General features: G+C 35.1%; 1 protein-coding gene across 2 annotated transcripts in view; it reads left to right on the top strand.

Annotated features, from left to right (window-relative positions):
- Positions 1-27513, top strand: part of LOC150082751 (guanine nucleotide-binding protein G(s) subunit alpha-like) — a 200567-nt gene that overhangs the window by 101593 nt on the left and 71461 nt on the right. For both annotated transcript variants that reach the window (XM_090376807.1, XM_090376806.1), the window contains exon 6: positions 24244-24298. In XM_090376807.1, the coding sequence (XP_090232933.1) occupies positions 24244-24298 (55 nt within the window). The remainder of the gene's footprint in view (positions 1-24243; positions 24299-27513) is intronic.

The following is a 27513-nucleotide window of genomic DNA, read 5'->3' as shown; positions in this document are numbered from 1 at the left end:
TCTACATTGATGCCCATGAACCCCCACTAACTTTACGTAGGAAAACACTGTTATTGAACTATGCTGTCAAGATACAAAGCTGTGCCATGCATCCGACTCAGTCATACCTGTTCAATCCACAATTAGAAAACCTTTTCAGAAATAAACCAAGCGTAGTAAAGCCAGCTGGTCTTCGCCTTCTCGAACTGATGCAAATTTGGAATGTTCCCATCCTTTCTGTGCAACAGACAACAACTTGTCCTCAACCACCATGGGTTCCACCACCTATACCGACCTGTGACACCTACCTCTCTCAATGGGGAAAGAACATTTTACAAACATCAAATATCAAACAACTTCACGAAGCTCACATTCAAAGATACTTTGACTTCTCTCCAATTTATACAGACGGCTCTAAATCTAATTCAAACGTTGGAGCAGCTGCAGTGTTTCCAAATACCGTTATTTCAGCATCCTTGCCATCCGAATTCAGTATCTTCTCAGCTGAATTATATGCTATCAAACTAGCTTTACAGAATCTCTCTTCTGACTGTGCTTTAAAATATGTTATTTACACTGATTCACTCAGCTCAATCTTGGCTTTATGTAACTCCTTAAATAAAGTGCACCCTGTTCTAGACGAAATAAAACGCATATTACTGAAAATTGAAGAACGCCATCAACTGGTCACCTTCTGCTGGATTCCAGCTCATTCTGGCATTTTGGGCAATGAACTGGCTGATAAAGCTGCAAAAAATCCAACTAGCTTCGACTTAACTGATTCCCTGTTCCGCCATCAGATTTTGCATTAACCATTCAGGCTGCATGCCTGTCAAAATGGACAGCAATATGGCACTCTCAAATTAATAATAAACTATTTCAATTTAAACATGATCCAAAAATTTGGCGCTCCAGTGTCCGCACATCAAGACGAGAAGAGGTAGTCCTTTCAAGGGTAAGAATAGGACATACTTACCTGACCCACCTGTATTTACTCACAGGGAATGACCCGCCACAATGTCCACTTTGTAATATAAATCTGAGTATTAAACACATTCTGATTGACTGCCCTTACTATGAACAAGACAGAACTTCAACCCTACTATCACTGATTAATCTTCGTAGACCAATAACTTTAGAGAATCTCATTGGAGATGACGCAGATATTTCCCAATTTTTCAACTTCTTAAAGCAAACTGGACTTTTTAATCAATTCTGAATTTATGGAACTTTATCATTTCTTTTTATTATAAATGAATAGGCGCATTATAGCCAAAGTAGCTTATGCGCCATCAAACCTCCATATCAACAGTAACAAGTTTACGAAGCTTAAAAAAAAAAAAGAATGAAGAGAAGATTCTGAAAATTTATTTGTTTTTTATACGATGGAAGATTTCAGTAAAGGGAAACACATTTCACCATAATAATGTAAAAACCCACATAATTCCAGCTATCAATATTTTTTCAAATGCAATAACATTGAGTGCAAATTGTTTTTATTGTTTTATGGTCATGATCTCCAGAAATGTGCTTTAGAAAAATATCACAAAGCTGTTCAAAATTGGTTCTTATAACAGAACATATGATAATGATGAAAGTGTAGTGCATTTTAGTGATTTGAATTAGTAACTAATACAATTTGCACTATAAAAACAACCTTTTATAGAGTTATATAGCAAAAAGTTCAACTTCCGAGGTCGTGGAACGAATTACCAAAAAACATTGTGTTATTGGGTTACGAGGGAACTCGTAAAGCAAAAACTCGCAAAGCGAGAACTGCCTGTACTAAAGAATAAAATGTTTTTAAGAAATTTTAAACATGTTAATCTTCAAAGAAGTTAATCTCCAAAATACATTTGTAATACCTACCTGCCTTGTAATACGCACCTTACTTTATATTCAGAAGGACTATTTTGTTTCGTTGCAGTAATGCTTGGTCATTAGCAATTTAAATTTTTATCATTACAGCATTAATTGATTATGTTAAAAACTGAAAATATTATTTAAAGTGATTAAGAGACAGCACAATGAGTGGAAATTGTGCTTTCTTAGTTGCCTATCCTATGAATTAGTATATAATAAGGGTATGAAGCAAGTCGAATAACTAAATCCTCTGCTTGCACCTTCACAGTGAGGCCATTAGTAATTCTGGTTATACCTCACATATGCAAGGCCTGAAGCATTTTACCTAGTATATTGTAGATGACCTATGTGTTCATCTCCAATATATTAGGTAAAGTGTTTCAGGCCTTGCGTATGTGCAGTGTGGTGAAAGTGTATTGATGTCTAATGGCACCAAGGGTTTCCCCCCATCTCCGTGTTGCTTTCATTGTGGGTGTACCAGTTCACTGGGAAATGCTAGAGATTTAAAAGTATGTGGGCTTTGTATTTGTGTGATGCCGTGTACTGTTGTTCATCTGGCCATTTAGCCGCTGGACCCCTGCTGAGGCCCAACATCGCCCCATGGAGGCAGACCAGGAACCCAGTAGACTCAGTTACTCTGGCAGGTCCTGCCACATAAGTTCCTGGGATTTCAGCGGCTAGGACCTGGAAAAAAAAAAAAATTTTTTTTTAACTAATCGATTGCGTGAGGGTGGTATCGCCTGGTGTGGACGCCATACAGTGAAGTTCACACCACACAGAGGAATGCCACCCCTCTGTGTCACTAGTCAATACTAGTTGATAAATGACTCACCATCCTGTGCAGTGCCACTACTTTGCTTAATGAAGGCATGGAAAAAGTGGTAAAATCCATATTTAGTCTCCAGGGCAAAGCTCCAGCAGCCCCCATCTTTTCTATCATGCAGTATAAGTGATATCATTTGAGGTTGTTATAGGCATCATAGAAAGATTCAATATTCCTTACATATCAAGGGTTCAGCTCTAAAACAGTTTTTGCAGACTGGCTGCTAGATAGTCCACCAGATCAAACCTGTTAGTAATTCTCTAGGAGGCATCCAGTTTAACCAGTGTATCTCACTGCCTCTATTGTGTCAGCTAGTGACTGCAGTGAGTCTGAGTAGTGTGTATGCAGGAGGCATTATCAAGGCCATGGAGAGATGATACGTACACAATAACCAAAAATTCATACTAATTCATTTGTGTCCCTTTACTTCACTCCATCTACTGAATGCATCATGAATAGTCAAACTAACAGAACAAAAATATCTGTCAAAGATCTAAACCCAAAAACTATTCCCAAAATCTAATGAAAAAAAACTTTTTTTCATTAGATTTTGGTGTGAAAAATTCATTTCACAAACAAGTGGTCTCAGTTACAATCTTCACATCCATTTCTATCTACAATTTGCCAACCCCCCAGATTTTTCTGACAGAATCCCAATTGTCAGTTTTTCCTCAACCTCTACCCATCTCAGTTATCCTAATTATTTGCATTAAGATGTCCACTCTAATATTGTCAGAGACTTCCTTGGAATCTCCACTTTTTGATCTCTTGTAGCTTAAAATCTCTCTACTGCATTCTGTCACATTTACTTGCTGCTTCTGTTTTTTTCCCAACCCCACTAAACACTTAGACTTCTTTGACTTCATTTCTCTGAAACTCTACTTTCTCCAGGCTAACTTTCCTAACAATGTGGGTAATTTTCCTTGGTGATTTTGCACATTATAGCCTTAGTTGCTAATGCGCCAATAAAATCCAAGAACCTTGGTGATTTTAATGTTCACAACTCCAGCTGGCTTTAATTTTCTGGTTATGCAAACTTAGCCAGTCAAGATGGTGAGGCTTTTGCTATTACTAATGATCTTGCACAGATTGTTTATTTACCCAGCACAATACAAGACAATCCCCAATTCACACTCAACACTCTTAATGTTTTTTCCACCAGCAATCCTTCAAAGTACACAATGTTAGTGATCCTCTGAGCACCTCAGATTTCAACTTGGTGATGCTTTCTTATCAAATGGCCATTCTCAGCCTCATGTCATTTGGCATAACAGGAATGCAAAATGGGATCTGTGTCAATTTTATGCTTCTTTTCTTTAGTTGGATTACTGTTTTAAATCTTTTGATATCAGTTATTGTTGTAGGAATGAAATCCTTTATTCTGCATTCTACCATAAAATCTTATCCTTTATCTAAACTTGGTTTTCCAGTAAATGTGGCCAACCCTATATTAAACTGTCTCGAAACTTTAATCTGATAATCATCAGTATAGATTCCATCAGTGTTGATCCATTGGTGATGTGTTGATTTTAGTTACTCATCTTTGGACAGATTAATAATAAATGTGCTAAGGCTATTCAAGATATGTGTATAGCATATTGCAGTTGCTTGTGTCTACATCTGCAGTTCATTTTATGCCTATACAACAACAAATCCAAACTCTATTTTGAACAGGCTAAGAGAAAACTTGCTTCTTGTCCAAATGGTAGTAGAGAATTCTGGTCTCTTGTCAGAGCTGTTGACTGCAATTTCTGTTCAACTATACATCCATATCTGTTGCAACCTAATAGTTATGTTGCATCCTCAGCTAAGGATAAAGCTGGCTTACTAGCATCCTCCTTTTTTGCTGATTCTTGTATTTGACATTCTTGGTAAACTGCCTCCTACCATACCTAGTACACTTCACTCAGTGCCTGCTGCCATCTCCCAACAGAAGGATGTTAGAAAAATTCTGAACTTTGATGCCAAGAAAGTTACAGGTCCTGATGACATTTCTCCACTTATTCTCAAAACCTTGCTTCTACCCTTGCCTTTTTTACACTTTATATTCCACTATTGTTTTTCCTTCTGCTTGTAAATTTGCTAATATTAAGCCAGTTCCTAAAAAGGGGGTGACAATTTTTTCCTCTCCAATTATCATTGCATTGCACTTAACTTCTACTCTTTTCAAAGTAATGGAGAAATCCATCACTGGCCAACTCTATATTAAACTATCTCTCGAAAGCTTAATCTGATAATCACCAATATTGATTCTGCCACTGTTGATCCACTGGTGATGTGTTGATTTTTGTTACTCATCTTTGGACAGATTCAGTGTAAAATTTTAGTGAAATCAAGCAGTTGCTCTTGACATTTCTAAGACTTTTGATTGTATTTGGCATAAAGGTGTTCTAAACACGCTCCAGTCTTATGGATTATTTTTTTCCAATAGGACATTGTTTTTTCTCCGACCAGTCAATGCACCTGATGGTAGATGGCTCTGTCTTTTAACTTTTCTACTAATTCTGTTGTTCTTCAAAGTTCAGTTCTTTCCCAGTGTTTTCCTCTTGTATATTAATAACCATGTACTACTGACTACAATTTTTCTTAACTGTGTGATAATTAACAGACATTTCTGGAATTTTCTGCAGAGAAAAAAAAAATATTTTCTAAAACAGCTATTAGTTGTTTTAGCTATGTGGATGATGAACTAGATGAAGCACAAATTGCTTAAATATTTTTGGGATCAAATCAACCCCATGCAGCTGGGTTGGGGGGGGGTCACACATAATGATTGCAATTTATTTAAATGCAAGTTTTACTTCCATGCACTGCTCTTGGCTATTCACTTAGACAAAAATATATTATTGTGAGTTTGGTGTACATTTGAAGCCATTAGCTTTATATCAGCTCTCCTAGTGATGCCTCAGATAATAGTGGATTCATCTGCTCAAGTAATGTTATATAATTTATAAAAATATGGCAACTAAGACAGAACTGTGGATTATGGTACCTGTCTCTGTATTGAATAGTAGCCCAAGCTTTAGTGCTGGGTACTTGGCCTCGGTATGCAGTAAGAGCAGGGTGATCCCAGATTCACAGTGAATTCATATAAATTTTGATTTCAGCTACTGCATTGAACTCCTCCCCACAGTTCTGTAGTATTCTGTTTCCCTGACAACAGTCATCAAGAATAACTACCTCTGGTGGGACCAACACCTTCTGCTCATGATAATCCCATTGAAGATATATGAGGGTGGGATCATCTAGTTTCAGTTGAGCAGCTGAGTACTTAATGACTTCCCTGATTTAATTCTTCAAGGGCAATGACTCTTTTCTTCAGGTACTCAAGTTTTATTTTAAAAACGTTAAATTTCCACTTAATTCCTTTACTCTCTTTGCATCTAGCACATGCAAAGGTTTCTGTTGTGACATTATGTGCAAATATAGTCAGTTCTGCATATGTATCACACAAACAAATAAATTATAAATACAAGCGATAAATTAATTCATAGCCCATCCTCAACCAAAGGCATCTTTTACTCTGGGCCATATTTGCCTAATAAAGATTCAAGACTGGAACTTTTTGATCCTACCTTGTATTATTAATTTTGCTGTCTGCCTAAAAATACTTCCCCATTGTTATCATTTCCTATGTACTAACAATAAATACCCATCTAATTCTTCCTTAAAGTTCCCTAAACCCTCAACCTCAGTAATTCTTGGGGGTAATTTATTATAATGATTTGTCATTTATTGGCCAAAAGCATGCTTCCTGATATCCATTGTATTGGTATTCCAGTTTATATTTATGACTTGATCCTTAATTCTCCTACTAGCAAGCATTTATATCCATATTCATTTTATTTCTTCCCTCTATGTTCTATACACCTTAAACTGACCTCTCCTTCCAAGATGCCTATTTTCTCTCTTACGTATACATCCGCTTTGCTCCATACTAGTTCAGTTATCCATTTTTTAGACTTTTGGACCCTTTCAAGAAGTGCAATGTCTTCTGCAGATGTGAGAGAGCCTTGCGACACCGTTTTAACTTTACAGCATATTTTAATAGATTGCATTCATTTTACCCATGTTCGCAATATACATTTTACCGCTTTTACTCATCCGACTGAGCCTTATACACTCAGTCAGATTTTATCAGACAACGACACGTGTCGGCAGTTTTTAAGTTTTTACAAGCTACAAATATATACACACACATATAAATTGGATAATTTACTTTTAAACATATACTGCCTTATATATATAAATAACAATTTGACATGTGTGTGTTTTGTAAAGGGCGGCTCCTAGAACGTCTGTTCAACTCCGCCTGGTATCTCTGTGAAGTACAGTATCACTACAAATGGGCCAGAATGTGAATGACGTAGGTTTGTGTGTATTATGTGTGTGTTCTGTTGTTCTGTTCTGGCCTCTTGGCTACCCAGAAGCATCAGTCACCTGGACAGATGATTCTGGGTACTCGTCCACACCACGGGAAGGTGGGCCAGTCCCAATAAAACACGTACCGTCTCAAAAGAAACTCTGATTCACCTGATGTTGTCAAAAGGTGGACCAGGTTCCTCTGGGGGCCCATTCCAGAGGAAGTGAAACAAAAAAAAAAAAAAAAAAAAAAAAAAAAGATCCCGTGATGTAATTAATAAATAAAAAAAAAAAAAAAAAAAAAAATAAAAAAATAAAATAAATAAAATAAAATAAAATAAATAAAAAAAAAAAAAAAAAAAAAATCCCGTGGTGTAATTAATAATAATAAAAAAAAAAAAAAAAAAAAAAAAAATCCCGTGGTGTAATTAAAAAAAAAAAAAAAAAAAAAAAGTGAGAGAGAGAGAAGCTACACTAGTGGAGAGTGGGGAGACGAAAAAAAAAAAAAAAATAATAACAATTTGACAAGGTAACCTTTTTAAAGGTTACCAAAATTTCTTTGTTGATATTTTAATCGTTTCCTGGCGCAGTATAACCTTAGTTGTTTTTGCGCCAATAAAACCAAAATCAAACTCAGACTCTGCAGATGTGGTCTCCAGACTCTAAATGTAGCCTCTCTGTCAACTTGTACAATGGGATTATGACTCCCTCCCTCCCTGTATGCAAAGGTTTGGAAAATCACAGGATTCCATATCTTCCTTTTTGCCTGCCTGCAGTGTATGAAGAACTTCATGCCCACATGAATTGAACACCCTGAAGTCTTTCTTGTTGGTGACTGTTATGGAGTTATTATTTCCCCAGTGCAGGTCATGTTCACATGTTTATATGCCACCACATATAAACATGTTCACATGTTTATATGTGGTGGCATTAAACCATAATTGCCAATTTGTATTGAAGTAGCATAGTGTGACTACTGTTGTTTACCACAGTGTCTGCCTTTAATAACTTAATTTTATTAATAAAATTCCTTCCCCATTTTCTTGATATTAGTTCAAGTAACGAAAAAAAAATTCCTCTATGAATTTAGGGCGAAGGTCTCATGATGCATAGCTATAAAATATTGTGTAGATAGAGTGTAACTTCATTTTGTAGGTAGAATTGAGCAAAAAATGTTTGCTACCAAGTGTATTGATCTTATACTATAAGGTATAGCTTCAGTTTGTATGTAGTACAGGAACGTGCAATGCAGCCCGTGGGCCATAAGTGCTCTCTTCACATTGTGCAGCCCACACCAATTAGGCAGCCCTAAATATTATGCATCCTACCAAATTTCAAATTAGCTTGTCATAAATTATAATTTCACTCTGACTTTTAAAAATATTCATGATTAGTAATATTTGATTTTTCTGTATTGCTTATATATTACTTATGATGTTTTGTGTATCTTCCTCAATATTTAACGATAATAACCATATAATGAGAATGATATTAAAAAAAACTAAATGTAACCTGTCTGTTGTTGAACATTTTAGTGTTTATTGATGTACAGACAGGGACAGGCCGTACCGAGGGAGGGTGCACTGCACCCAGGCACCAATGTTCAAGGGGTGCCTGAAAACCTGAAACTTACATACACATATGAAGAAAATTTTTAAGGGGGATGCCAAATTTAAATTAGCACCTAGGTGCCAAATTGCGATTTGCACCTGGGTGCACATACCCTAGGAATGCCCATGTACAGACCACATTAACACATTTATCAGTTACTGTTAATTGCTTATTGGTGTTAGATGCTATGGAGAGGCCACATTATATTTCATATCTTAAGACTAGAATACCAAACTGAATCTGAAAATCATTTTTTATCATATAATTAATTTAGTATGCTTGACATAGGTAAGTTTTGTCATATAACCTGTATAAAAAAATTGGAGTTATTAAGCATTTAGTGATGTTAACATTAATAAATACCTTTGTCAGTAACACTGAACCTTTTTTGGCCTGCTTGTCACAAAAAAAAAAAAAAAAAAAAAAAAGTCAGATAAAAATATACAGTTTTCGTGTGCCACGGGGGTGGGGGGGAACTGATTAAAATTAGTAAATAGTTTTTAATGATTATAAAATGGTAACAGTGCTTGAAAGTTTCTGATGAGAACTTTTTTGATACATAATTTTGTAGACAGTGGCAAAATTTTCACCATTAGATGTGGTTGATTGAGCATAAAACAAATTTATCTTCAAATAAAAATTACTATATTTTGTAATTTAAAATATTTATGATTGTATGCTGGTATATTTTCCTATACAATGCCCTTCACAGCAAACATGCCATTGCATCTCTAACTATCACTGACCTATGTTATACTTTATACCTACATACAAAGAAAACATGGAACTGCATTTGTGACATTTAAATCTGCTTATATCATAAACTTGTATCCAAGTTAGTTACCACATATATCAAAAGATAATAATCTTCAAACAGTATTGTAAATAGTGAAATATAAATGATTCCACTTAATATGACTAACGAGGATAATATAGCCTTCATGCTTTGGGAGCTAACAGCATAGGAAATTTTTTTTCTGATTACAGACAAATGAATGCAGAGCATGCTTTTGGAATAATCTTAAAGGTGTGGTTTACCCTTGGTGACCAGATTGCTCATTTATTCAGGAAGTAAATTTATAATCAGTGATGGAAATAGGATTTTAGAACTGGAGGTGTGGCACATTTGTCATTTGTATCAGTCACTTATTGTTAAGTGCAATTATAAATTTCCTTTAATCTCTTTTTTTTTAATCACTAGAACTGTGGATATGGCATATACCCTCACCTCCTCCCCATTTCCACCCATGTATTAATCACAGAAAATTTAATGAAACCTGGATGGATATATTTATTGTGGTATTGAATGAGATGTTAAAACCACTAAAGGACAAACTTGATTGTCTTGGTTAATTCAGCAAAATTTATTCCCAATTGATGGAATATTCAGCATAATACGATACACTCAAGATAGAGTTGTTACCTCTTTAAATGTAAGCATGCCACTTTTGAGTACCAGGTTTTTTGTTATTTTTTCATTTTTCCAGATCATAGAATGGTAAAGAAAAAATAAAATTTCCATTCCTTTTGAAGTGTAATATTATTTAATATAATATATGCTGCTTTTTTTTTTCTCCCTTCCAGAATGTTTGATACTTATATCATGTATCATAATTACCATTACAACTGAGGATTGTTATATACCAGAATCTTTGACAGATTCTGGTAAGTAACAATTAGAATCAATAGTTTGGAGACCTAAGAAGCTATGACAACAGCTTCTTAGGTCTCCAAATTGGTTATCATCCTATACTACATAAAAGCAGTTTTTTGAGTTTCTTCCATTATTGTGGTGTGAGAGATACTATCTCTCACATCACAATGATGGTGTGAGAGACAGTATCTTCATCGCCAGTTTTTAGGTTTGCATATGTTATTAGTCAGTATTTCACAGAAAGGAGACCTCTTAATGGGAGAGGATGCAGCAGATGACCAGATTTTAGCTGCATATGACATAGAAGAAAGAAGATGGGTTTTTATATAGTTGAGGATGATAACCAAGTTGAAGACCTAAGAAGCTGTTGTCTGCACCCACAATTTACAGTTGAGGATTCTGACATATGACTTCATTTAACAGGCTGAGTTTCATTGGGAGAGAGGTCTTCTTGGAGAAAGAAATATGGGCACACTTATTAGGATTGGCATGAAGGCCAGAAGGCTAAAATAATTAGTAACCACAACAGTAGTAGCATTATTAAAGATACTACTGTTGGTTACTGATATTTTGATGTGCTTCCTCAGATGAGGTGGAGATGGCCCAGATTTTAATAATTTCAGCATAAAGTGATGACAGAGGCTTCTAGAAGCAGAAGCAGAGGAAATAAGCCAGAAAAAGAGAAGGGAAGAAAGAGTGTCATTCCGCGGAGTTCTGGTAGATATTATGAGGTTAAAGAGGCTGAACGGATTTTTGAAAATAATTTTAGCAGTGAAGAAGAGATGGTAATAGGCTGGCAGTCTTTAAAAATTTAGAATTAAGGACTTTTGGAATGAGAAAGATAGAATAATCACACTAGCACAGAGGATTTTTTTTTTTTTTTTCAAGTAAATAGTATTATCAAAAAAAAAATTCCATTGCAGTAATTTTTTTCCATAATAAATAGCATTTAATAATTTTTTTTTTTTTTTTAGTCAAAAAATGCATATTTTACACAAAAAAGGTTCAGGATCCCTCCTCCACCCAAAAAAAAAAAAAAAAAATCATCTTTCAATTAATGATTTTGAAATGGTCGAAAATTATGGTTATTTGTAATTTATAATATATATCTTGAGTGCATCCTGTTTCATGTTTCCTATTTCTAGTGGAAACTACAAAATGCACAGTACTGAAAATTGCAAATAAGCATAAATTCAAAAATAAATTCTGTATAAAATAATTATCCTTTCTGGCGAAAATTTATTTCGTTACTATTTTCATAATGTTTTTATTAGTATAAAACTCTAATTCATTATAAACTGTTGTTAGTCATTAGTTAAAAAAAAAAAAATGAAAAGTGTTTACTACGGAAACGATTGCACATTTTGTTAACCAGATTTCCCCGGTTGGTTTGTTCCTGTATAGTACGATTATCCACTGTGTAGTTTGTATTTCACATAATTTTCGAAATTCAAACCCATTTTGTTTGCTAAAATGAGACACATTTGCCTAACTTGTTAACAGATAACGTATAAATTATTCCTTGCGACTGTCGGCATGAGGATGAGTAAACAAGCCAACTTAACAAAATAAATAAATAAATAAAACATTCGAACAACTTGAATATCCGTTGCCTTTCACTCGTCATTGTGACACCAACGCAGCGTTCTGAACTGCTTTGCCAACGCAGGTCTGCCGTCAGAGCCTGCGACAGGAAATAGGACTTTACTTCTGTCGACATTGCTATTTTTGGATACCGAGATAGTCGGAAAATAGACTGCACTTCTAGAAATAAAGTCGCCTCACTGGGAATACCCTAAAGCAGGTGAATATGGCTTGCGCATGTGTGAGCGTTCACGTGCCAGTCATAAATGTGCACATGCATGTAAAAATAATTTAATTAAAGATTAATACCATACATTCATTCAATGGAATAATGATTGTTTCATTCGTTGTAATGTTACAGTACAGTAGGCATTCAAAAGTATCTTAAACGATTTCAGACTTCTATTTAATTAAAAGAAAAAGGTCCAAGTAAAGAAATAATTTTATGGTCACTTTAATAACTGTTATATTTCATACAAGTGGCTGTCTTTTCTCCCCCCCCTCTCTCTAGTAAAGAAGTACTTTATTTCAGTTTTAAAATAAGATCTTTTCGATTGTTTTTAGAGAAACATCTAAAAGATAGACAGGAATGCATTATAAGTGGGCATACAATTTACATTTTTATGAAAAAAAAATCTTGTAACTACCTTTGCCAGAACCATGCTGTATTTCTCGTTCATCGCTCCCCATTTTCTCATGTTATTTTACATGATTCTGAATCTCAATTTACAAATGGCATATTTATTTCATGCCTTGTTTATAATACGTATCTATACGACCACAAAACAGACATAATGGCTCCATTATGAATATGATAAATCGCCTCCTTTTTTTTTTTCCTTATTCCCATCCTCCTTATAAAAATTATCTTGGCACCCTGTTGATCTTCTGTGGTCCCCGAACGAGTATGTTAAAAAGTACATCATTATTTGAAATCCCCACCTCTCCGCAAGCATCGTGTAAAGATTTTAGCTCTTGTCATCCCTGCACAGCAGAAGTTAAAAAAAAATTCTTATATTTCGAGCATCATTATTTCAAAATTCCCCCGCCTTCTCCCTATGAACGGATATTTTGTTGGATCCTTGCAGGTGAATTTTTTTTAGGAATCCCTTGGCTTTGTTATACTACTTAACCTTTGTCTTAACATAACATTACCTAACCTTTTTCTTTCTTAGAATCCTACGATACATACACCCAGCTTATTTATTTATAATAATAGTAATAAGATTCGCCGCATACTGCAAGTATGCCACAGCCTTTTGATGCACTGTCCAAAAAAAAAGACAAGAAAATGCAAATTGTGCTTCCTTCCTGGCATATGTAACTGTCCAATTCGTCATTCAATTTATTAAAACTGTTAGCGTCGACTAACTAAACTTGTTCCAGCAATTCACGACTCTCAGGCTAAAAGAAAACTTCCTACAGTCTAGTCGAAACCTCTTCCCTTGTAATTTTGATGACCTCTTTTGAAGAGGTCATCAAACCTCTTTGATGACATCTTCAAAAAAAAAAAAAAAAAAAACGTGCGGTATGTCCCAAACATGAATACTAACCAAAGCAAACGTCACTGACCTTCAGTACCTTGATATGGACTTTCTATAGTGAACTCTTCTTTTCTGGCTCCATTGAGATCTGACCTTAAAAACGGAGCAAAACCAAAAAATATATATGCATTGGGGAGATTGGGAAGTGGTAGGTTGCTCTTACGAATTACTCCAACTCACAGTCAACCAGAATTCTTCAAACAATAAAATATCAGTGTTTTTATTAATTAAAATACCATGTAAAAATCTCTATTATGCTCGAAAATGGTTCTTTGGCTTGTCTTATTAGCATTGAACCCGAGATTGAAGCATCCTCTAAAAGTTTGATCTTAACCCATTCATATAAAATGGTGTCCAAGTTTTCCAATGTAGGTTTTGTAGTATATGCCTGTTTCGTATGGGAGGCAGCAATAAACTTCATTGTCTTGTTTTTTGTCTTAATATAAATTATTGACGAATTGGCATATTCTTTCAAATATGCACTGTGGAAAGAGATATAAGAGTTTTCTTGGTGTATTCTGTTTTATATCTTACGTAATTACTGTTTTTCGAGTTTTGGGTTATCGTTAGCAGGGGAATTTATATATTTTCGGACCCTAGATGATATATCTGCATACTAATCCTTTACAAAGAATGTCTGAGAGAGACTCAAATAAAACACATCTGGTGGAGTATGGGCTTGGCACACCCAGGGTCCTGAGCTGGATGTCATCGTCATTCTTCACTTAATGTGATTCCCTTCTACTTTTGACTCACTCTCACAGAGGGTAACTCGGGAATTTTTTTTTTTTTTTTTTTTTTTTTTGGCTGGTGCAGCATAAGCCTCAGGCTTCCTTGCATCATATAGCTAATAATAATAATAATGCAGAAAATAAATGTTATTTAACAAATTTATATATATATATATATAGATTTTCGAAGATAAACGTAATTAATGCAGCATACCAAAGGTCGAGAGTTGTCGCGGGCCCCAGTCAACTGTGTAACTTCAGGCATAATTCTGCCCATATCGTTTTGCGGACAGGATTGACATTATAATGAATAATCATCGGTAAAATTTTTGGCGTACGGGACATCACATGGAGCTATTTTTGAAACAACAGTAATATAGTGGCGTAACTAGGGTGAGGCACGTGACCTGGGCGCCAAATTCGGGGGACGCCTTTTTATGGTTAAAAATGCAAAAATTCCAAAAGAATAGTTTTCATCAACCCTAGTTACGCCACTAGTATTGAATAAAATAATTTTTAAATATTCCGGATAAAAAGAGATCGGATATTTGATAAGACATTGAGGTAAACTTCTCTTATTATTTTACAAACGTTTCTGTACACTTTTTTTTTCTTTTTTTTTTTTTTCTTTTTTTTTTTTTTTTTTTGGTCAAAATCTAGGTATTTTACCATTTCAAATTGTATGGAAAAAAGAAATACAGTAAGAACGACTCAATTTTTATTTTTCCGATTTTAACGAAATTTGGGATAGCTCGACAAATCTCTACGAACCAACGGCAGTTCACGATTGGACACTTTTTTTTTTTTTTAAACACAAACAGCTGAACTGCAAGTGCAGTGCATTACCCGGGTGAAGTTACACACTTCAAACTGAGCAAAATAAAAATATGCAATTAGGTTTATACACCGATGAGCCAAAACATTATGGCCAGAAAGTCGTTATGCAAATCGAAGCAACTGCAGGTGAACTACAGCGCGTGCACGGGTCGGGACACGGTATAAAAACACACCTGATACTGAGCTCCGTTAATCAGTGTTACTCTTGTTCTTCAAATGGGAAAGGCAGCGGTCTTAAGCGAGTTTGACAAAGGCCAAATTGTAATGGTCAGAGCATATCCGAAACGGCTTGGCTGGAGCCGCGCTGACCATCAGCCATGGTTAGTACCTACCGAAAGTGGTCCGAGGAGGGAAAACCTATGAACCGCCGGCGAGGTGTTGGACGACCACGGCTCATCGATGCTCGAGGTGAGCGAAAGCTATCCCGGGTGGTACGTGGCAACAGAAGGGCGACTGTGCGCAACTGGCCGGTAATTGGAATGCTGGTGAATGGAGTAATGTGTCACAACAAACAGTACGTCGAACCCTGCTGAAAATGGGGCTGCGTATCCGCAGGCCGCTCCGAGTGCCCATGCTAGCCACGGTTCACCGGCGACAGCACCTACAATGTGCGTGCGAGCATCGAAACTGGACCTTGAGTGATTGGAAGAAGGTCGTCTGGTCCGATGAATCACTTTTCCTGTTGCACCATGTGGACGGCCGGGTATGTGTGTGTGTCGTTTACCTGGGGAAGTGATGGCGCCTGGATGCACCATGGGACGAAAACAAACCGGTGGCGGCAGTGTTATGCTTTGTACGATGTTCTGCTGGAATACCCTGGGTCCAGTCATCCATGTGTGCGGCACTCTGACGTCTATCACCACCTAGTGTTTTACAGTTTTGTAAGAGAAGTTCCATTTTCTGCTGGAATTTCTTACACCGGTTCGAATGATTATAAATAGTGTTTCTGTTTATGTATTTATGTAAATAAATTTTTAAAAAAATACCTAAACATAAATACGAATGTATTTTTGTATTTATATAAATAAATTTAAAAAAAAATACCTAAACATCTAACATAAACCACAGATGCTCGATGGGATTGATGTCTGGGGAATTTGGAGGCCAGGACAATACCTGGAAGTCTTCCTTATCTTATGTATAGCATCTTATCTTATAAGATACTATACATGTCTACCTAAACATCATTGCTGACCAGGTACATCCTTTCATGGCAACGGTCTTCTCCTCTGGCGGTGCAGTCTTTCAGCAGGATAATGGGCCATGCCACACCGCCCGGGTTATTCAAGACTGGTTTGCAGAACATAAGGAAGACTTCCAAGTATTACCCTGGCCTCCAAATTCCCCAGACATAAATCCCATCGAGCATCTGTGATTTGTGTTGGAACATCAACTCCGATCTGCGGCGTCTCAACCACGGACCTTAGAGGAGTTAAAGGATCTGCTGGTTGCGTGATGGTACCAGATACCACAAGACACATTTAGAAATCGTGTAGCGTCCATGCCTCGCCCGGTACGAGCTGTTTTGGCTGCATGTGCAGGTTGGTTGGTTGTTTAAGGATTTTATGGCGCATTAGAGCCTAAGGCTATAAGCGCAAAGTCAACGCATGCATGTGGAGGACCAACATCATATTAGGTAGGTGGTCATAATGTTTTGGCTCAATGTATACATGAACAGATGCACCACAAGTATCTGGCTATAAATAACGAGTCAATTGCAAAAAATAAATATAATGAAATATTTCGTACCTTGCAAAATAAACGTCCTTGGCTTGGACACACTGTTCCATATGTTTCTTCTAAGCACAGAAACATTTCTGGAAGTCATCTTCTGTAAGCCTTTTAAACATTCCGGTCCTGCTTTTTTTTTTTTTTTTTTTTTCTCTCTTCTTTTTCTGAATGTCTTCAGTGGACTGAAAATGGGTTCTCTTAAGTTAAGGTGACCACATCCTTAGCATTCCAATGTGGGACATCTGGGGGGGGGGGAGAGGAATTTTTCAACTCCCCCAGAAACAATACACACATTTTTTAAAAAAAATTTATATATAAAAAAATATTCACATACAAAATATAAATTAAATATATTGACGTCTTTGAACAAAACGTATAAAATAAATATCAAACTTCTTTAAAAAAAAAAAAAAAATATATATATATTTTTTTTTTTCCCCTTCACAGAAAGGCTGAAATTCAGTATACGGTACCCCTCATGTTACGCTTCGTACAATTATTTGTAATTAACTAATTACAAATTAGTTAATTTTAATTTACATTAAAAAAACACTTATTAGAATGGTTATGGTTTTAATCGATTTTCATTTTTGTTTAGTGAAAAAAGGTTGTTTTTTTCTGAGAAATAATAATAATAATACATACATCTTTTAACAACAAAAAAACAAGAGATATTAAATAATGTAATTAAATATATTTTCTGCTGAGTGAATTTTTTTTAATAATTCTTCCTTATTTGCTATTTCTTTGTAAAATTCTTTACAAGAATTAGCAAAATTGCACTTGTAGTATTTCTTTCAGCGTTTCTACGGTCAACTGGGTTTTTGTTGACGTCCACAGCTTATTTGCTATCGAAAAAACTCTTTCCGTTGACTCATTGATTCCCGGCAAACATAATGCAAACGATTTGCATTATGTTCCGTAGCCGAGTTGTCAGGAGCGGGAGTGCAGTAGCACACGCTCTTTGAGTAGACCGGGGTTCAAGTCTCTGACTGCTAAATACGGTCGATCTGCCAACCCGCGGACCAGCGTGGCAGATTATGGTCCATTTCCCTCAGCATGAATTGTTGAGGAGGCTTCCATCCTGCAGTGGGTTGATAATGGCTGCAGTTAACTGTAGAGGCTACGTGTTTAAAGACAGAAACTGGTGAACAGGGCGCGCATTGTGTGCAGAAGCAACTAGCCATCCTTCCACAATTCAGGTCCCTTCAATTTTTTTCATACAACCTTGTCAGAACTTCAGCGTAGTATGCTTGATTGACAGTGTGATTTGGTGGGATGTATCAGCTGTAATAATTCCTTCAATATCGAAGAAAAGAAGGAACATGGTTTTGATATTCTTTTTTTTTTTTTTTTTTTGTCTGGGGGATTGTTTTGTCTTCCACTGCATCATTGACTGTCTTTTAATTGCTGGGTCGCACTGAAACAGCCAACTTTCATTGCAAGTAATTACAGTACTATTTTTTTTGTTAACATCTTCACAAACTTGGAATCTTCTCATTCTTTGATCTTATTCAAAATTTTTGGCACCATCTTGACACACTTTTCTCATGCCTAAATTTTTGGTTAAAATGTCTAACCGTCCATACTGATTTTTGATGTAACCATTCTAATGCTTAAATGACGATCACTATAATCAATGGCTTAACCCGATCCACATTTTCATCAGTTTTCGTGGATAGTGGATGATCTGGTCGTTCATCGTCTTACACATTCTCTCATCCCTCTTAAAATCTTTTATGCCATTCAAACACGTGCGCTCTTGACTTAGTAACTTCCCCATAAACTTGACGTAAAAACTCGTAACTTTCAGTTGGTGTTTTTTCTAGTTCTGTTAAAATTTTGAGGTTGATTCGTTGTTCGATTCCTTTGTCTGTCATTTTTCCAGCAAACAGCAAAAATAAGGTAATGAAAATCTGTGTCACTGCAAAGCGAATGAGCGTGTTGGAATGTGACATGGCAGATAACTTGGGAAAGGTTCAAGGTCACCCTCTGTCCTTTTTATTTTTTCACTGGTGGCGCTTGGTGTGTAGTAACTGCGCGTGCAGTCCCAATATTTAACCTCGTACAAGTCCATAGGAACCACTGAGTCCCTTTGTTACATGTGGATGGATGGACATAAAGACAATAGGTGCTTATGCATCTATTGTCTTTATGCTACTAACGCACCTAAAAACTAAGTTCGTTATCGTCTTCTTGATACTAATTCACTGCATTTTATAGTTTTTTGCTGTTAATTTCATTATTTGTTTTTATCAAGTTCATATATAGTTCTGTCCAGTAGCGTAGCTACCCTTTTTCGGACCCGGAGGTAAAGAACATGTTCGGGGCCCATACTAAATTAATTAAAAATTTCAAAAACAGGAGACAGCCAAAGACGCCGGGCCACTAAAGGGCACGGAGACAATTGCCTTGCCTGCCTACATGGTAGCTACGCCACTGGTTCTGTCACTCTTAAGTTCTCACTACTACTCCACTGAAGAACCACAAGAGGAGGATTGTAATTTATGCCTCCCATCAAATAGTTGTGCATAAAACCTTTCAAACGCAGTGAAGTATTGCCTAATTGTTATTATTAGCTACCTGGTGCAAGGAAGCCTGAGGGTTATGCTGTACCAGCCAAAAAAAATTCCCCCAGAGAGAGAGAGTGTCAAAAGTAGAAGGGAATCACCAAGAATAATGATGATATCCAGCTCAGGGCCCTAGGTGTGCCAAGCCCATACTCACCAGATGTGAGCCCCTGAGGTTCAAGTAAAATAACTGTTAGAATTACATCCTGTGAATTTTACTATTCCTCCAGTATGGGTTTGATTTTTGGCCTCCATCATTATGTTAGAATTTGAAAAGTGTGACCATTAAAAAAAAGAGAGGGGGGGGGGTTTCACCGTAAATGCGTAGCCTTCGTTCCTAACAGTATAGCGGTTTCACCTTTGTCACTCGTATGGCGAGGTCTAAGTTCGAATCCCTTCCTAGACTGAAAGAATGCCTGAGAGCCTCTTCGATCGAGTTAATCAATCAATCTCAAGCGGAAGGAATGGAGTTTTCATCGTTAGTTATTCTCGGTTTTTCAGCCCACACAACAGATTGGCCCGTGAGTGCACACTTTTACTTATACTGTATAATAATACATATTGGTGCAATATGATCTGATGCATCAAAACCAACATTGGACTAAGCGTTCCCTCCGTCTGACTGAGGCGTTCCCTCTGAATATTGGGTTGGGCTTCCATTTTTCTCGCTACTTGTTGGAAGTGATGTAACCGAATAATATTTTTTATTTGTTATAATTTTTTCGCTTATAACAGGACTGCACTTTCTAATACAGTAGTATTGTTCCGTTCGCATATAGTATATTGTCAAAATAAACATAATTAAAAATTGCACGATTTTAAACTATTTCTTGCCGTGTAAAGGTACTTGGGGTTCCATTTGCAAAAGGGGTTAAGGGGCCTCGTTTATTTATATCGAGACTTTGATGGCTCCTTCGATTGGGCCATCCAGATCGGGGGTTCTGCTGCGACACATCTAATGCATCTCCCATTTTCATGGCCCTGCTTGCCATTATCACAAATATCGCGACTGCTCGTGTCTTCAGAAGAATGAAATAAACCAAAACAGCTTTTAAAATAATCGAAAAACACATTTCATTTTTGTTGAGTTCTTCGGAAAACTGAGTGAGGTATGTTTATTTTGTACGAAACGGGTACTTCGATTCCCGTGTAATACAACGAAAAAACTTTCTAAAAAGGATTTTCACGTGTGTAAAGTTTATATTCTTATTCTGTTAGTACTGGTGCCACGCTTTTTCAGTTTGCTTAAATATAATAATATATAAAAAAAAAAAAAAAAACACAAATTGCGCTGCTGTAAATGTTGCCTGCTAGTAATATTTGCAATGTTCATACTGAAACAGATGCTTTAAGTTAGCACTTTTTTGTTTTTTTAATTACTATGAACATGCAAAAAAATTTGCACGAAATTATATAAAACTATTTTTTTTTTTTTATTTTGGCGTTTTCATTTGAACTTGTCCAACATCAAGTGAATACGCAAATCAATTGACACTTTCCTGATTTTAATGAGTACCTTGTCATAAATAAACTGATACTATTACAGCAGAGTATTCATTTTCCATTTACATCTTTATATCTGTTTATTTATATTTACAGGTTTTTTATATATATATTTATAGCTCAGCGTTTGTTTTAAGCCCAAGTAAACATTGCAAACGAAAAGATAAAATAGTAACCTTCGCTTTATATTTCCTCCTACACAACTGAAACGCCACCGAAAATTTTCTCCCTCTATTTCTTTTTTTCTTTCACCTCTCTCTCTTTTTCTTGCACGTTTCCCAAAATAACATTATTTTGCGGACACCGATCGATAATAGAGTCGCTTACGCTATATACAGTTGCTGCCTAAGCAGACTTGCAAGCTGAGCTGCAGTTAAGGTCTTCGCTGACTTTTGTGGCTTCGTCACTCCTGTTGATTGCTTTTCTCTTTTATGGGTAGGAGAGAATTGTGACTCTGCTACCAAAATAGAAGTTACATATATTGCATGTATGCAGGGTATCACTCAGTTTTGAACTGAAAATTATTGCTTTATTGTTTATTTGTTTACTTGCTCAAAGTAATTTTTTTTAAAGTACATGTACTTTCACATTTTGTTTTCCTTTTTTTTTTTGTACAAATTTTTGGTTGTTGGTCTATCAAAATAACATTTATTTAAGAAATCATTGTTTCTAAAGATAAGCACAATAGATTCATTATACTATTACAATTAACCTTTCACTACAAAAAAAAAAAAAAACAAAAGTATACATTGTATTTTATTTTTACACACAAAAATAGAATCAGAATAGTGTTATTACTAAATGTTTCCCCCCCACCACCACCAACATTTAACATTGACCTTGCTGTGTGTAATAGCTACTTTTCCCAGGAACAATTTAACTGTATCAACAATATGACCTCAACCAGTTAGAGATGTGATTTGGGGGAGGAGGGTAGGAAAAGAACTGAAAAATTTTCATATAAAATACACATTTATAAATTAGGTTGCTTTTAACTAAAAAATTTGTTAAATTATATTTATTAGGAAAAAAGTTACTACAAACACTTATTTTATTTTATAAGTAAATATCCAATAATATGTAATAAAATATATGAAAATATCTACCAAAATACTATTATTTATGCAATAACATTTTTACATTTATTATAATACATTTCTTATACATTAATTTATTAATAGAAGTACAATTTCTTTGTTTTCAGTATTTAAAAGTTTTAGAATAATAATCATTTTACTTTTACTTTAACCTTTATTACAGTAAACAACAGTATATTTTTCAATGTGGCTCATTGTAAATGTGTAGTATTTATCTAAAACATTATCTCATTATCATCCAAAGCAGAGAATGATCTTTCCACATCAACACAACTGACTGAGCTAAACATAAAAATATGAGCTTTCAAAATGTTCTTGCTCATTTCTGTTAACAAAGAAATCAGTTTTCCATAAAAGGTGAAAGCTGGAGTTTCTTTTTTATTCTTTCCGCAAACAACACAAAAAGACTATTGCCATCCACAGTAAACTTTTTTCTGTGATTAGAAATCCACGATTTTGTAATTTCAGCAGCATATTTGATTTTTGGCATTTTGAAAAAAAAGCTCAGACTGCCTATTCTGTAAACTTTTTATAGAAAAATGCTACACATTCTATGATATCTTCTCAGTCTAAGATAGCCTCTCATTCATGTCACAAAAAAATTAAAATAAAACATTTACATGTTTTCCCGCACTAACTGAAATCTTTTTCCATGCTAATATTATTGTAATATTGTGACAATTTCCATTGATTGAAATCACATTTCTGAGTTTAATGCCTGAAAACTGATCAAAATAATAAAATGTGCAATGTGGCTAGTAATATATCCGTGTTATATGCATTTATATATTCACTGATGATTAAAACATAATATGCATATAATTTAATAATAACAGTTTTACTTGTAGATTAGTATTGGTAGTGGCAAAATTATGTATGGAAGCAATATCTCATATGGCATCAGCATCTTAAAAAAAATCCTCAGCCATTATAAAGCCCATCTCTTTTGATAATTTGTCAGTTCTTTAAATTCATTCCAACTATTTATGGTTATGTGCACCATTGTTTTATGCTAAAAATTTTGATTCTATAAAAAAAAATTGTCAATGTTTGGGGTGCTGCAAATGCTATAGCTATTGACATTGCTAAATGTGACATTCCTTCTGATTCTTTATTCCAGCATTGCTACAGCTATTGATATTGCTAAATCTGACATTCCTACTGATTCTTTATTCCAGCAATTAGTTACTCGCTGGCTAAAACAAATTTCTGCCTTGCAGCCATCCCTTTCCAGTTTATGTCCCCTTTTGTATGCACAGATTAGCAAAAAGGGAAACTATTTAAATATCTCTGTTAAATTCCAGAATTCTTTAAATTATGGTGCTGATAACATCCAAACTTTAATTTCTAATTTCCAGTTTGGATTTTTTTTATTACCACGATAGGCAAAGGGCATAGAGTTTGTTCCATGAGTTATTCTGGGTTTTTCACACTGCACAACATGCAAATCAACCTGTGAACACATTTCTACAGATAATACACAATGGAGAAATATCTAGTTCTCTGATGATCCTAAAACCCAGTCACAACAACAACCAGAAAATGTCAGAGCCACATTAAAATGGAATTCTGGAAGCCATCACATCCAGATGCTACCTTCCATATCAATTGGACCTTTTCATGTAGTGAGGAGAGGGTAACATTTTTCTTCTTTGCATTCAGGCATCTGACACAGAACAGTCACCATGTCTGCATCACTAATTTTTGTTTTATGCCTTTAATATATAAATATGTAAATAGTTCTTTGAATCTATTTGGTTTCCAATAGAAGGAACCCAAATAAAAAAAATCCAAACTAGAAAATAGAGAGGAGTCTGTACGTACTGTGAAGATAAACCAGTGAAATGTTGCCTCTTCTTTGATATTTTGCATTGAGTGCCCTTTCCCAACACAGAAAACTGCTGTATAATAATCATTACTCAGAAATCTGTGAACTTTTTTCTCAGCAGTATAGTCAAAGAATTTCATGATATCAACATAAATATGCCTCATTATCATAGTTATGTTTACAGAAATGTTAAAAAGCTCTGATATATACCAACCATCTCAGTAAAAAAAAAAAAATAATAAATAAATAAATAGCTGCATTAGATTACTTTTTAGTGTTAAATTTCTGTCTCGTCAAGTTTGAGTTCTTAGTCATTTGAAAGATCTTTTCAGACTTTTATTCTGGAATTCCGGAATAATAATTCCAAACTAGAAGATTATCTTTAAACTTAACTAATTACTGTAGAATTTTATGCTTTTTGAATTCTGTTCAGCAAGTTATTTTTTATTTATTTTTTAAATTAAATTTAATTTGAGTGATTTTACACCAAGAACTAACTGCCATAATAAAAAAGTGTTTCTTTTAGTTTCCTAGACAGGGTACAAACAGTTAAAAGGAATGATTACACACCATCAGAACAGGTAAGGAATAATTTTTTTAATGGTTATAGAAATTTGATATCATGTTATCTGGATTACAGTTTCATAGAAAATTCAGAAATTATTTTTAATTTATTCTTTATTTTAATTGTGCATCCATACCCACGCTACATTTTAAATTAATATATTATGGGGCTGAGAAGTTACATAAAATTCTCAGAAGAAGGAAATAAAATTCAAAATCCCCTTGTGCTTCAGCAGATTATTGTAGGACAGCTTTACACATGTTATTATGATAGAAGTCACATTCCGGCCAGCATATCTCAGACTGAGGTCTACAAAACTACTCTGGGAAGGGCAACAAGTTATGATCAAAATCAGTTATAAATTTTAAAACATAAGATTTATAAAAGGTATGTCAAACTGGTGGGCTTTGTACAGCCTTCTGATGTTTGTTATTGCACTGTCAATTTTCACAGGAAATAGGTTAACAGGAAACCTATATGGAAGTAATGATAAATGGTTATGCTTAAAAGAGATATACTGTATTTCTTCGATTCTAAGATGCCATCGATTGTAAGACACACCTTAATTTCAGAAAAAAAGCTTTGATTCTAAGAAAAATAAATAAATAAAATAAAACACTAAAATAAATCTAACAAATATTTTTATTATAATAGAATTCAATTTACTAACAATAGTAACGGTATTTATCAGTAGATATGTTATTCATCACTTTCTTCTGAGCCGTCAATATCTGCATCTGAATTGATATCAGAGTCTACTTCACATTCAGGGTCAGATTATTCTGAGCCGTCATTATCTTCATTATTCCATAATATATCATCTTCTGAGCCATTGAGAGCGTTGGTGATGCAACATTTTTTAAATGAGTGCTTTACTATTCTTTCTGGGATCAGCTTCCAAGCTGTTGATACCCATTCTGCCAATTTTAATGCTGGCACTTTCATAATTTTTATGGAAGATGTCAGTGGAAGGTTGTCGGTCAACAGCCAGGATTCATATTCCTTTCTCAAGTAACCTTTAAATGGTTTGTTGACTACAACGTCGAGTGGCTGCAGTTGGCTAGTCATTCCACCAGGAATCACAACCAAGTCACCACGTTTTTGCACGATTTTATTTTTGACATGTTCAGACAAATGTCCACAAAATGCATCAAGTACTAGCATGCTAGGTGGGTTACGAAGACTTCCAGGACGTCTATTCCACACAACATTTAGCCAGTCTTCCATAAGCTCTGCTGACATCCATCCATTTTTTTTGTGCACGGACAATAACATCTTTGGGGAAAATTTCATTCTTTGGTATGGTTTTTCTATTTAAAATTAAATATGGTGGCAACTGTCAACCATCAGCAGTGATGCATAGCATCATAGTGATACGCTGTTTTTCGTAGCCCATGCTTGTAATCTTGGCTTCTTTACCACCTTTAGTGTTGACTGTGTAATTTCGAGGCATATCGAAGAAGACTGGGGTTTCATCAGCATTTCCAATTTGACTAAACTCAGTTTCTTTTTTTCCTTAATTTCATCACCTGTTGCTGAAAGTTAATCAGCTTCTGTTGAAAGTCTGCAGGAATTTTTTGACAAATAGATGTTCGGCACCTTAACAATAATCCACTATGACGCATGAGTCTGTCGCACCAGCCGCAGCTGCCTTTAAAAATTAATTTCTCTATTCCGAGCGACTTGGCAATTTCTCCAGCTTTCAATTGCATGGTTTGTCGAGTGATTGGTAATCCTTTTGCACGTGTCTCCATTACAAAACATATCACAGCTTCATCAACTTGTGGAAATCTTTCTTTCTTAGGCCCTGTAAAGCACTTGATTGTTGCTTTGCATGAAAATATGGAATTGCGATCATTTCTCCAACAACGAACATTTACTTCACTAATGTCAAAATTTCGACCCACAGCTCTATTTCCATGTTCTTTTGGATACACAATAACTTTTCGTTTCAATGCAGCTTCGTAGTGCAATCTTTTTGACATTTTAATGTGCAATAAAAGATCAAAATTAATGAAATACAGTAATTCCGCTTCTTATATACTTTCGAAGATATAAACAAAACTTCCTAGTTTTCGCTGAGTGAGCTCCACTATAATAAAATAACGGTGTCTTCGCATTTCGAAAGCACGTGAAATCACTCACGCCACTTTATTCTCCAATGGAATTGGAGAATGCGATAACTTAGAGGCGGGGTTTCCAAGTAAAAACAAAACGTGTGGTGCTGTGCAAAGCACAGGAAAATTCGAAAAAAAACTGCGATTGTAAGATGCACCCCGTTTTTAGAGAAGTTTATGGGGGGAAAAAAGTGCATCTTAGAATTGAAGGAATACAGTAAGTAATATGACTTAAATAAAATTCATAACTTATCTTCAGAAAATGTGATAACCATTACAAGTGCCATGAAATTATGTAATTTTGTACAAAAGAAAAATGTGAAATTTATCTCAATAATGCCATTGTCGTACACTAAGAATTGCCTTTGCTACCCACTAGAGAATTGTTTGTGTGCCCCACAAAATTCTTCTGAGTTTGTTGTGAACGTCAAAACACTTTTATTTCCTGTTAAAATGAAATTTAACATCCAACCCTGTTATACTCAGTGGGGACACAGGTCACTATAGTAGTACAGATCAGTCCTTCTGGATTATTAGTTTTCTATTCACAAATTTTCTTTGTGCTTTCCTATTTCTTGTTAGATGTTTAAATGCCCTCATTCTTCTAATGTGTGCTTGATGCCATTCACCCACTTTCCTCTTGACTATCTATAGATCTATTATCATTCAGATCCTGCTTCTTAGTTAATCGCCCTTCTTCCATCCTTTCTACATGTCCATGCTATTTTAACTTTTCTTTCACTTACCTTTTTTTTTTTTTGTTAACACAAGATTTGTTCTTATTTCCTTATTTGTAATATGGTCATGCCATCACTTTCATCCATTCTATTTATTTTTATTAAAACTCTCACATCTTTTTAGATTCTAATTTTTGATCAATCCCTTTATTTCTTACCCAGCTGTCAGCCCCAAACCTTTAAAAATAAGCTTAAAAAATATACTATAAATAGCTGTTCTCGTGAGAGTGTAGTGGTTGTTAGTTAATTGCCCTTCTTCCATCCTTTCTACATGTCCATGCTATTTTAACTTTTCTTTCACTTACCTTTTTTTTTTTTTGTTAACACAAGATTTGTTCTTATTTCCTTATTTGTAATATGGTCATGCCATCACTTTC

Source organism: Mastigoproctus giganteus, chromosome 7 (genome assembly GCF_048544385.1).
Source record: "Mastigoproctus giganteus isolate SK-2022 chromosome 7, ASM4854438v1, whole genome shotgun sequence".
Classification (NCBI taxonomy): domain Eukaryota; kingdom Metazoa; phylum Arthropoda; class Arachnida; order Uropygi; family Thelyphonidae; genus Mastigoproctus; species Mastigoproctus giganteus.
This window is presented reverse-complemented; position numbering and strand designations above follow the sequence as displayed.